The sequence below is a fragment of the Elephas maximus genome, chromosome 4 (assembly GCF_024166365.1).
Source record: "Elephas maximus indicus isolate mEleMax1 chromosome 4, mEleMax1 primary haplotype, whole genome shotgun sequence".
Lineage (NCBI taxonomy): Eukaryota > Metazoa > Chordata > Mammalia > Proboscidea > Elephantidae > Elephas > Elephas maximus.
In genome coordinates, this window is record NC_064822.1 from 190,125,701 (window position 1) to 190,138,237 (window position 12,537).

A 12,537-nucleotide genomic window follows, 5' to 3' on the forward strand; every position below is an offset into this window, starting at 1 on the left:
AAAAACCCAAATTTTTGTTTGTGCCCTCCATCTGATTGCAGGCTTCCTTGAAGTGCAAAGCATATTCCCTTCTGCTACCTAAAAACATGACATTTCTGGCTGCCGGCCTTTTGCCGCCAAGGCCTAGATGTTACTTGGCAGATGAGGCTCTGATGAGGATTGTTTAGGATGCGGTTTTCTGCGGAGGGTTTTGAACCTTTCAGGATGACAAAGCCACTTGTGTAAAAACGTTGACTGAGTCAGGAGGCTAATTCAAAAGCAAGGCACGCCTCTGACATCTGAGGGCTCTTGAGCAGGTTCAGTTCATTCCATTCCTGCGGACTTGCTGGGTGGTTTGGGTACTGAGAACCCAGTGGCTGAGCCAGCGGAGTATACACGTTTGGACGTTTGACATCCTTGAACTTGAAGGGAAGGCAGCCTGGTTACATCTAATCATGACAGTCCGCACTGTTAATATTTGGAATATTGTGAAGACTTCCAGATGAATAAGTTTATAGGGACCATGTTTATTGCCACTAAGACAATTATTTTATGATCTAAACTAAATATACACTTAGCCGGGAATGAAAAAAATAAATCTGCCAGGAAAATGCCTGGGTTATTTATCGTATAGCAGAAAACTTGCCTCGTGAGAGCCCAGGAACAAAGTCAGCGTTTAAGTCTTTAGCAGCGCGAGTATTATTTGTCTGGCTGAAGCCCTGTTTGTATTGGACCTTTCTATGGGATTGTTTTGGGTTATATTGTGAGTAATGAGCATTAAAAAAAAAAAATACTTGTGATTTTAAAGTGTTGTAAGATGCTTCTGGCAGTACTCTTGCTAACGATTTCCTTTTTTTATGATGTACCAGATATTGACGAGTGTGAGACTGGTATTCATAACTGCCTCCCCGATTTTATCTGTCAGAATACTCTGGGATCCTTCCGCTGCAGACCCAAGCTACAGTGCAAGAGTGGCTTTATACAAGATGCTCTAGGCAACTGTATTGGTAAGACACACTGCCGCCAGGGCCGAGGGGCTCCAAGAGGCGGGCCAGCTGTCCAGCTGTGGGGCTAGACTAGACTATCAGGGGCTGCGTAGCCCATAGAACAGGGCCAGGTGGTAAATATCTCAGGCACCGCGGGACGTATGGTTTCTGTCACCATTTCTCCACTCTGTTGCTGGAGTTGGAAGCAGCCACAGACAACGTGTAAATAAATGGGCAAGGCCGTGTGCCAATAAAACTTTATTTACAAAATTAGGCAGCAAGCTGGATTCGGCCCAAGGGCCTTAGTTTGCCAACCCCTTCCATAGACAAAAAGGGCTCTGGTGGGACAAAGAGTTAAAGCACTCAACTGCTAACTGAAAGGTTGGCGGTTTGAACTCACCCTACCACTCTGTAGGAGAAGGGCCTGGTGAGCTGCTTCCTAAAGATTACAGCCAAGAAGACCCTATGGGGCAATTCTACTCAGTCACATGGGGTCTCTATGAGTAAGAACTGACTCGATGACACCTAACAGCAACAGTATAGATGAAGGAGTCCCTGGTTGGTGCAAATGGTTAACACATTTGCTGCTAACCATGGTCGGCAAATCAAGTTCACCCAGAGGCACCTCAGAAGAAAGGTCTGGCAATCTATGTCCAAAAAATCAGCCATTGAAAACCCTATGGAGCACGTTTCTACTCTGACGCAGGGGTCACCATGGGCTGGAATCGACTTGGTGGCGGCTGGTTTGGTGTTCAGTTACTGTAGATGAAAGGCCTTGAGTTATGGAGCCAGGGACACCTGGTTTTAAACTGAGTGAACTAACACAATTTATTTATCTTCTCCGAGCCTCAGTTTCCTCCTCTGTAAAATGGGAGTAATAAAAATCTGGCTTATAGGCATGAGGCAAAGATTAAACAAGGTGATTGTGAAGTGCCCGGTACGGGGGAAGCCCTCAATACACAGTAGTTCCCTGCCACAAGCCATTTTAGTCTATTAAAAAATTGTTTAAAAAAATTCTCCATTAATATCAGAGGAAGCTCAGTGGGAAAGGAAAGAAAAGGACATGTGAACTTCGTGTAAAAATAGAAGGTCTGGGTGAGACTCCATAAGTGGGAGGAGCAGCGTGGGTCACGGGTGAGGGAGCCCCTGGCCAGTGACCTGTTCTGTGAAGGCAGGAGTGGGCCCCCCTTTTCTCCTAGAGTCTCCCTGGTTAGGCACCTGGCTCCATCACTCTTTGATGCCAGCATGTGAGTCCAGAGCTACTGGCCTTCCCTCAGAGGCAAACTAAGGCATGGCAGGTGGGGCATGTGCCCGGGCACCGCTTTAGGAGGGTGCTAAAGAGCAGTTTCTATTGGCCATCGGAGTTTCTCCGTGGGAGAAAGATTACAGCCTTGGAAACCCTATGGGGCAGTTCTGCTCTGTGCTATAGGGTTGCTATGAGTCGGAATCGACTCGTTGGCAATGTTTTTTTGGGGTTGTTGTTGTTAGGTGCCATTGAATCGGTTCTGACTTATAGTGACCCCATGTACAACAGAAAGAAACACTGCCCAGTCCCGCATTATCCTCACAATCGTTATGCTTGAGCCCATTGTTGCAGCCACTTTGTCAGTCCATCTCGTGGAGGGTCTTCCCTTTTTTCACTGACCCTCCACTTTACCAAGGATGATGTCCTTCTCCAGGGACAGATCCCTCCTGATAACATGTCCAAAGTATGTGAGACGTAGTCTTGCCATCCTTACTTCTAAGGAGCATCCTGGCTGTACTTCTTCCAAGACAGATTTGTTCATTCTTCTGATAGGCTCCCGCCTTCCCTTGCTCTGTGCTCGCCCCAAGCTTCTGGATCCTGCCTTTGAAGTCAGAGAGACTTTTCTGATCCCAGCTGTAGGCGGGCCGTGGTTAGAACCTAAAAACAAAAACAGACGCATTGCTATGGAGTCGCATCTGACTACTGCTCCTTAAAGGCCGGCTCCGCTGTGAGCCAGGTGCTACGAACCTCTTTCTTATTTGCAAGACCTCAGCCTTAGATAAATGCACACTGATCTTTTATCTGAAACCGTAGTTTGCATTGAAAGCACTTTGTCTTTTTTCCCACATTTCTTTTTACCACCCAATATGTATATATGTGTGTGTGTGTGTGTGTTTTCCACTTTATTTTTTTTGTGAAAATATACACAGGGCAGAACATGTGCTGGTTTACCAATTTCTAGATGTACGATCCAGTTACATTGATGACACTCTTCCAGTTGTGCCATTCTCGCTATCCTTTTCCAGATTATTCCACCGTTCTTAAGATAAACTCGCTGCCCCTAAGCTTCCTAGCTGACCTTTCTAATTGCTGTTGGCAGTTGGATCCCATGTAGATAATTCTTTAAAAAAGGACAATGCTCATGGCAGACATTCGTTACTAATTAAGCTAAGCTATTGTTTGGTTTAAAGATGACTTCAGGGGATAGTTTCGGTTTAAGGTTTAAAGATGATCTCAGGGCAATAGTTGCGGGGGGAGCAGGGAGGGATGCGTCATCCAGCCTCAGTGGCTCGAGTCTATGAGATTCTGGATTCTGTGAGAATTTGAAATTCTGTTCCACGGTTTTCCCCTTTTAAATCAGGATTCTGCTGTAGAATCTTTGATCAAAACATTCAGTAATGGTAGCTGGGTACCATCCAGTTCTGGTCTCATGGCAAAGGAGGCAGTTGTTCATAGAGGCAATTAGCCACACATTCCATTTTTTCCAAATATTGCTGACTCTCATGGGAGCCCTGGTGGTGCAGTAGTTAAGCATTCACTGTTAACCCGAAAGGTTGGCAGTTTGAACCCACCGGCGGCCCCAGGGGAGAAAAGACGTGGTGTTCTGCTTAGTAAAAATTATATCCTTGGAAACCCTCTGGGGTAGCTCTTTTCCGTTCTGTAGGGTCGCTGTAAGTCAGAACCGACTGCAGGGCACCAGATGTCTACCGAAGGTATGACAGGGCTGTGCTCTGGGCACTGGTGGACAAGGGGTGCTAGCGAGCAGTTTCCACTGGGCACTGGTGGACGAAGGGTGCTAGCGAGCAGTTTCCATTGGCCCTCAGTTTCCCTTCCCAGCTGAGGGAGATTATTCAGCAGTTTAACACTAGCGTCCATAGGTACTGTTATCCGTTGATAGGCCCCCCGCACAGCACACAATTCCTGGTTCTCCTATTGCTCCAGGCAAATAGAGACCTATTGTTGTAGCTTGGATGGCTGCTAGCAAGCTTTTAAGACCCCAGGCACTAAGCAAGGAACTAGGAGATAGAACAGAAGCACTAAACACAATATTAGGCCAATCAACTGGCATGTCCCCTGAAAACAGGCCCCAAACCTGGAAAATAAACAAAGCCCATGAGGTGTTTAGTTGGTTGCACGACGGCAGCTGCTCTTTTCGTTGTTGTGTAAAAATATGTGTAACACGGCGTTTACCAGTTCAGCCTTTTTTAGTGATATCAAAGCACACGAATCCTATCGCACAACCCTTACCCTTCACTGACGCCAAATTTCTCCTCACCACAAACAGAAACCCACTGTTCCCAAACAAGGGCCCCCTCTCCCCTTCCTCTTGCCCCGGCCGCCACTAGTGAGTTTTGGTACCTACACATTTGCCTATTCTTGATGCGTAAGTGAGCTAATACAGTATTTGTCCTTTTGTGATTGGCCTATCTCACTCAGCATAGTGTTTTCAAGGCTCGTCCATGTCGTAGTCTTCATCAGGACTTCACTTCTCTTTATGGCTGAGTTGTATTCAATTGTATGGATAGATATGTTGTTGTTGTTGTGTGCCTGTTGATTCCAACTCATAGTGATCTTATAGGATAGAGTAGAAGTGCCCCACAGGGTTTCCTGGGCCGAAATCTTTATGGGAGGAGATCACTAGGTCTTTTCTCCCATGGAGCCACTGGTAGGTTCGAAATGCTGACCTTTCAGTTAGCAGCCAAGTGCTTAACCATTGCGCCACCAGGCTATTGTGAAAAGTATTGCAATAAACATTGAGGTATATTCAACCCCAAATATTTAAAGGCCAGTAGAACAGTGGCCCCTTAGGACAAGGGCCTCATCTGAACTCAATTCCAGTCTTATTCCGTTAAAGCTTCACTTTCGTCTTGGGCAGGAAGGCTTGGCCAGCAGGTGACCCCTTGTCAGTCTCCTGGTCAGCCACCTCCCAGCGAGCAGTCATCACTCAGCACAGGAGCAGAGAAGGATGGGCAGTGAGTGGGGAGAAGGAAGGACCTCCCCAGACCTGCAGCCTACTCAGGGGGGCCCCACAGATGAGGCCGGAAACACAAACTCATTGCCAAGTCAGCCCTGATTTCCACAAAGAAGGGACATTTTCTAGTCTCAGCCTCGCCCTGATTTTGCCCCTTCCAGGGTGTCACCTTGTGCAGGGGGTAAGGCACAGGAACAGTGGGAAGAGGGACAGCCCCCTCACTGTCTCCCCTAGATCAAGGTGGCAGCGAGGTCTGCGCAGAAGCCTAGGGCAGGTGGGAGAGGCCGTTGGCTGAAGACCAGCCTGGTGGCACTTGGTTTCTTTGTGTCATTTCTCTGGGTCCTCAATGCTGGCATCAAAAGCCACAGTTGGGCTCTGAGAGGCTCCATTACCCTAGCCTTTTTGTGTGTGTAAGGGGGTGCCTCTTTCTGTGTTTTTACAACCCTTGCAACCAAGTTCAGGCTTTGGGGTTTTTTTTTTTAAGTGCTTTGTCTATTTATTTTAAAATAAGCAAACAAAACCTCAGTGTAGAAAGTCAAAGCTTCTCCCCGCCTAGTTCTGAGTGTGGAGTAAGGTTACTGGTTTCCTGGAGCTGCCGTAACAAAGACCACAAACTGGGTGGCTCAAGAGAACAGAAATGTGTTCACAGTGTTTTTTCACAGTCCTGGAGGCCAGGAGTCTAAGCTCAGGGTGTCTGCAGTGTTGACTCCTTCTGAGGCTCTGAGGGAGAGAATCTGTCCCAGGGCTCGCTCCCAGCTTCTGGTGGCCCTGGCACTCCTCAGCTTGTTGATACAAGGTCACGGCCGTCCTTCCTGTCTGCCTGTCCCTTTGTCTCCTCTACTGTATTTTAAGGACACACTCATGTAGGATTAGGGACCCCATACTCCAGTATGGCCTCATGTTAACTGATAACATCTGCAAAGACCCTATTTCCAAACAGGGTATTTCAGCATATCTTGCCAGGGGACACAATTCAACCCATAACAGGGCGTGAATACAGGATGGTGTAGGAATCGCCAAACTGGGGGTGGCGACGGAGAGTCTCCAGAGCTTGTGGCGGGGATGGGATTCAGAGGGGACTTTGTTGCATCATCATAGAAGAGCCTAAAAGCCAGGCAGGCAGGTTTGCATTGGCTGCAGTGAAAAATGGAGGTGTTTCAGGGCTCGGGGCAGGCAGAGGGGCCACGGAGGTGGTGTCTAAGGAAGCCAACTGGCAGCGTGTGCCGGTGAGACCCAGGAGGCCAGTGGGGGCTGCCTTGTGGCCTAGGGGCCAGGGCTTGTGGTGCCTCCGCTGGTGGTCGTACAAAGAGGTGGGGACCTGCCTGTTGGGCTCCAGAAGCCCCCACAATTGACCACGGTGTCCCATCTCTCCCCACTGCAGATATCAATGAGTGTTTGAGTATCAGTGCTCCGTGCCCTCCGGGGCAGACGTGTATCAACACAGAGGGCTCCTATACCTGCCAGAAGAATGTGCCCAACTGTGGCCGTGGCTACCACCTCAACGACGAGGGCACCCGATGTGTTGGTTGGTATTGTTTAAAACTCTGGAGTTGACATTTCTGTCTGCTGCCAGCACACACCCCCTTCTCTGGAAGGGAGAGGAGAGAAACAAAGCAAAGCCGTCCCCACTTGCCCATCCAGCTTGCTGCCAGTCCCCAAACATAGGCCTTTGTCATCTGCTGCCTGGACTGGCGCAGTAGAATCCCAACCCCTCTAGAGCCCCCAGCCTAGTGTCATTCAGACCTAGTGAGGCCCCCTGACAGGAAAGCCCCACGCCCTGCCCTTCTGGAAGCCCTCCTGGCTGCCCGCTGCTGGCAGAACACAGACGCCTCTTAGGACCTAGTCCTCCTGAGCTGGCTTCAAATGTGCAAACCGTGTGTGGAATCCAAACTTCTCACATTTGTTGTTGTTGTCAGTGCCACTGAGTCAGTTCCGACTCACAGCGACCCCGTGTACAACAGAACAAAACACTGCCCGGTCCTGTGCCGTCCTCACAATCGTTGTTATGCTCGAGGCCATTGTTGCAGCCACTGTGTCAGTCCATCTCCTTGAGGGCCTTCTTATTTTTCACCGACCCTCTACTCTACCTAGCATGATGTCCTTCTCAAGGGACTAGTCCCTCCTAATAATATGTCCAAAGTACGTGAGATAAAGTCTCACCACACTTGCTTCTGAGGAGTATTCTGGCTGTACTTCTTCCAGGACGGACTTGTTCGTTCTTCTGGCCGTCCGTGGTATATTCAATATTCTTCCCTTAGGAAGCCTAGGAAACCCTATGGGGCAGTTCTACCCTGTCCCATGGGGTCGCCATAAGTCAAAATCAACTCTATGGCACCCAACAACTCCCCAAACAAGCCCCTCCCCTCCGCTCTGTGTGGCTTTTTTCTCTTAGATTATTTTCTCTGCCTAAAACATGCCCCCACCGGCTCCTACCTTGGGATCCAAGGCTAAGACATCTCCTCCACCCAGCCTGCCTGAGTCCCTGCCAGCCTAGAGTCCCCTCCGGCCAGTAACTCCCAGAGCTCTTTCTCATTGCCCGTCCCCTTAGCTAGAGTCACTGCTGAGCGGCCAGAGCAGGCATCTCTGGGAGTCGGGGCTGTGTCCCATCAGCTGTCTCCCCAGCATGGGGCCCGCACACAGTAGGTGCTCTATGAAATCCGTGTTGGAGGAGATGGAGCTGCTTTGTCGGTGAACACACTAGTTGCCTCCTTTCTTGCCTCACTATGTTTAAATGCATCTTTCTTTGTCGGCAGACGTGGACGAGTGTTCGCCGCCCTTGGAGCCCTGTGGGCCAGGGCATGTCTGTGTGAACTCCCCCGGAAGTTTCCGCTGCGATTGCAAGGCTGGCTACTATTTTGATGGCATCAGCAGGACCTGTGTGGGTACGTGGGTGTCCTGAGCCCCCACGGGGCCATGGGTGTCCTGAGGCCCCCACGGGGCCATGGGTGTCCTGACGCCTCCAAGGGGCCATGGGTGTCCCTGCAGAATACGTGGGTGTCCCTGCCGGTACGTGGGTGTCCTGCAGGCCTCCTTGGAGCCTAGGGTGTCCCTGCCAGTACGTGGGTGTCCCTGCTGGTACACGGGTGTCCTGAGGCCTCCACGGGGCCGTGGGTGTCCCTGCCGGTACGTGGGTGTCCTGCAGGCCACCTCAGGGCCTGGGGACCCAGCTAGGTGGGCACCAAAGAGGCCCTAGCCCATAGCACCAGGGTGGAGTGGCCTTGAACTCTGGTTCCATCTTTGTCCCCTCCTCACCTCAGAAAATCTCAAATCTGGGCAGCTCCCAGAGAGAAGACCCCGAGTTAGGAGACCCACAATTTAGTCCTGCCGCTGCCAATGGTATGTGGCCACACCTGCCAGGTGTGAGCTGACTCCCCACCTGTGCAGCAGGTGCTCCAAACGTCTCACGTGTCCGTGGTTTCCCATTCGCCGCCTACCTGTAGGGTCGCATGGCTGAGCTGTATGGTCAGCCCAGGGCAGCGAAGGGGAGGAACCCTGCTGAGCTAGGCCAGTCACCCCAAACAAGGATTTTCTGGGGGAGGGTGGTGTCTCCACCCCAGCCCTTTGTCAGATCCCAGTGGACCTTCCTTGGGACCAGGCTGGGGACTGGGGCAGGCACATGCCCAGGGGTCTGCAGGAAGGAGCTGGGCCTTACCAGGTGCCAGGCAGGAAGGCAGGAAGGCAGGCAGGCAGACCGTGTGTGATCTGGCCTGAGTTCTGGGACGAGTCACCCCTCTGCCTGAGCCCTGAGGCTGAAGGAGACCGGGGAGGTCTGGAGCTCTGCCACAGGCAGGAGGGCAGACTGGCCAGGGTCCACGGGGCTGCTGTGGTGAGGCGTTGCCCCTGAGCTGGCCCTCCTCTGCTTGCAGACATCAACGAGTGCCGGCGCTATCCTGGCCGCCTGTGTGGCCACAAGTGCGAGAATACACCCGGCTCATACTACTGCAGCTGCACCGTGGGCTTCCGGCTGTCCGCCGACGGCCGGTCCTGTGAAGGTGAGGGCTGGCGGGGCAGGTGGGCCTGGGACGCTGGGCGCGTGGCCGGGGCAGGGCTGAGGTGGGGCCTGTCCTGCAGAGGTGGAGGTGTGGCTGGGGCAGAGCTGCGGTGGGGCGTGGCCGGGGCAGGGCTGAGGCGGGGCCTGTCCTGCAGAGGTGGAGGTGTGGCTGGGGCAGGGCTGAGGCTGGGCCTGTCCTGCAGAGGTGGGGCGTAGCCAGGACAGGGCTGAGGTGGGGCCTGTCCTGCAGAGGTGGAGGTGTGGCTGGGGCAGGGCTGAGGCGGGGCCTGTCCTGCAGAGGAGAGGCGGGCTGCAGGCGGAGCTTAAGCAGACCTATTGTGTCATGGGCAGGGGAGGGGCCTGGGGTGGGTCTGGGGGCGGAGCCAGTACTTCTAAGGTGAGGATGGGCCTGGGGTGGGCCGGGCCTGGCCCTTAGTAACCCCGTTCACACCTCCACCCCACCTAGCCACCTTCTTCCTGGGGAAGCCACCGTTCTTCCCAGACACTAGGGTCTGACTGATGTGCCTTTATTTCCCAAAACTCAGAAAACCAGCTGCCGTCCAGCCGATTTGACTCATGGCAACCCCACGTGTGTTGGAGTGGAACTGTGCTCCGGGGTTTTTAGTGGCTGATTTTTCACAAGTAGTTCTCCAGGCCTTTCTTCTAAGGTGCCTGAGGCGGACTGGAACCGCCAACCTTTTGGTTAGCAGTAGGGCACGTTAACCATTTTTGCCACCCAGTGGCTCCTTTTTGCTGCCCAAGCTCGTCTTAAAACCTGTCAGCGGGAGGCACCTATAAAAACTGCGTGTTGGAGAGGACTGCTGGCCTGACCCCTGGGCCGGGCGGATACTCTCCGCCTTCCAAGGCGAGAGGGGGCTAATGGGCTAACGGAAGAAGCCATGAGGGGTCTGGTTAAGAGCACGACTTTGGAGACTTATTTAAGTGACTTTGGGGAGTGGCCGACCCCATCTGCCTCAGTGTCCTCATGGGGTTTACCTGTCCCATCAAGTGGACTCCGACTCTTGTGTGTGTCAGGGACAACTGTGCTCCACGGGCTCTTCAGTGGCTGGGTTTTCAGAAGTAGATCGCCAGGCCTTTCTCCCGAGGTGCCTCTGGGTGCACTTAAACTTCAACTTTTCGGTTAGTAGCCACACACGTTAACTGTTTACACCACTAGGAAGTTCCCTCAGGGGTAAACAGGTGATAACATCAACCTCCTCTGGCTGATGGGGCAGGGACAAGGTGATGGGGAATGGCGTGTCCAGTATAAAGCCTGGTTTAGAGTAGGTGCTCATTGAATGTCATGTCTTACCAGGGATTGGGTTCTTGTATCAGCAGACTGAGAGCTTTAACTAGCCCCTGGCAGTCCCTCAGGTCGCTCACCGTTTCCTGTCCTGGGCATTGTGGTGGCCAGGCCCAAAACATGGCAGGTTCTTAAGTTCTGGACTGAGAAGGAGGCCTTGCTCGTGAGATCACAAATAGGAGACGTGCCAGGATGCGCCACTGTGTACGGAATTCTCGTGCTGAGAGCAGGTGGTAGGATCGCCGCCTGGGCCCTACACTCCCCCCAAATTCTGACATTTGCCCTCAAGGACCTAATCCACCCTGTGTCTAGTAGGAGGGAACAGATTCACACTCGGGGGCCCACAGGCCAAGATCCAAATCCCAGCTGTCCTCTTTTCTAGCTGTATGGTCTTTAAGAAGTAACTTGACACTTCTGGGCCTCAGTGTGCCCATCTGTAAAATGGGGGTAGTGGAACACAACACAATGAAGCATGTGAACAACTTATCACAGCGCGGACAGCATGGGCCATGCCGAAAATACGGAGGCTACCGTTATCATTGCTGTTATCATTCTTGGCTGGCGTTGTAGCTGGGCCCTCATCAATGGCCCAAAAGTAGGCATTCATACGTATCTATGTTAGCAAAAAGTATCGTGGGCACGAAGCCAGGGGTCTGGCCAGCCTTGCTGCGTCACTGCAGTAAGCATTTTTTAAGCCCCTGCACTGGCTGCGTAGCAAGAAGACAGTTCCTGCTTTCGGGCGGCGTTTCTAAAATGTGATGAGAAACAACCTCGGGCAGAGGTGAGCGGGCGGAGGCCAGGCCAGACGTGGGGAGGGGAGGCCGGCGGGATGCAGCACGGGTGAGAGGCTGGCAGGTGTTCCTGGCTGCCCACCCCTCCTGTCTTGCTAAGAGTGTGCAGGACATAAACGTGAGAAGGGAGTTGTAGGCCAGGGGCTGGCAAACTTTTCCTCTAAAAGCCGTAGAGTGAGTATTTTAGGCTTTGAAGGATGCATATACTCTCTAATGCAACTACTCAGCCTAGCCGTTGTAGCGCAAAAACAGCCATGGACGGCGAGTAAATGCTTCAGCATGGCAGTGCTCTGATAAAACAGTAGTTACAAAGACAGGCAGTGGGGCAGGTTTGGCCCGGGGGCCGTAGTTGGCCGACCCCTGCTCTAGGTGTGGGAAGCCACTAGCCCGGCTGGGAGCATTGGAGAATTAGGAGCATTGGTGTACCGGCCAGTCGTGAAGGGCCTGCTCGTGTGCTGTCTTCTGCTGAGGACACCGTGTGGAAGGTGGAGTGGGGAGGACAGGACCAGGTTTCTGCTGAGAGCCAGAGCTGACTTGGGGATCAGAGGGAACCGGGGCTGGAGGCTGTGACATGTCTTGGTGGGAGATGGGTTGACTTGAAGTGGGCAGTGGTGGGGGTGGAGATATTCCACACTCGCTGGCCGTGGGGTCAAGTCGCCTCAGGGTGACCTCGGGCAAGTCCCCACCCCAGGACCCCACCTCTCTGGGTGCGGTGTGTGTTAACTTGAGGGAGGTGGAGGGGGACTGTCTTAGTCTCCCGGCACTGCTGTAACAGAAATACCACAGTTGGGTGGCTTTAATGAGCGGAAGTTTATGTCTCACAGTTCTGGAGGCTAGAAGTCCAAATTCAGGGCGCCAGCTCTAGGGGAAGGCTCTCTGTCCGCTCTGGGGGAAATCCTCGTGTCAATTTCCAAGTGCTCCTTGGAAACTCTATGGGGCAGTTCTGCTCTGTCATATGGGGTCGCTATGAGTCGGAATTGACTTGACAGCAGTGGGTTTGGTTTTTTTTTGGTTTTGTGCATAATCTGCTCCTTTTGTGTCTCAAAAGTGATTAGGTTTAGAACCATTCTACTCTGACATGGCCTTATTAACATAACAAAGAAAAACCTGTTCCCGAATGGGATTACTGCCGCAGGTACAGGGGTTAGGATTCCTACACGTGTTTTAGGGGAACGCCACTCAATCCATAACAGGGGCACCCTGTCCCTGCCACGCTAGCAGGAGTGCTGTTGGCTGCCCTGGAGGCTGGGATGTGGGCTGTGGCTCTGAG

The 12,537-nt window shown here is 52.4% G+C and overlaps 1 protein-coding gene across 2 annotated transcripts in view; it reads left to right on the plus strand.

Annotated features, from left to right (window-relative positions):
• The window catches only part of FBLN1 (fibulin 1), a 109,391-nt gene that overhangs the window by 34,669 nt on the left and 62,185 nt on the right, over positions 1 to 12,537 (plus strand). For both annotated transcript variants that reach the window (XM_049884653.1, XM_049884654.1), the window contains exons 8-11: positions 849 to 986; positions 6,564 to 6,707; positions 7,936 to 8,064; positions 9,049 to 9,174. In XM_049884653.1, coding sequence (XP_049740610.1) covers positions 849 to 986; positions 6,564 to 6,707; positions 7,936 to 8,064; positions 9,049 to 9,174 — 537 coding nt within the window. The remainder of the gene's footprint in view (positions 1 to 848; positions 987 to 6,563; positions 6,708 to 7,935; positions 8,065 to 9,048; positions 9,175 to 12,537) is intronic.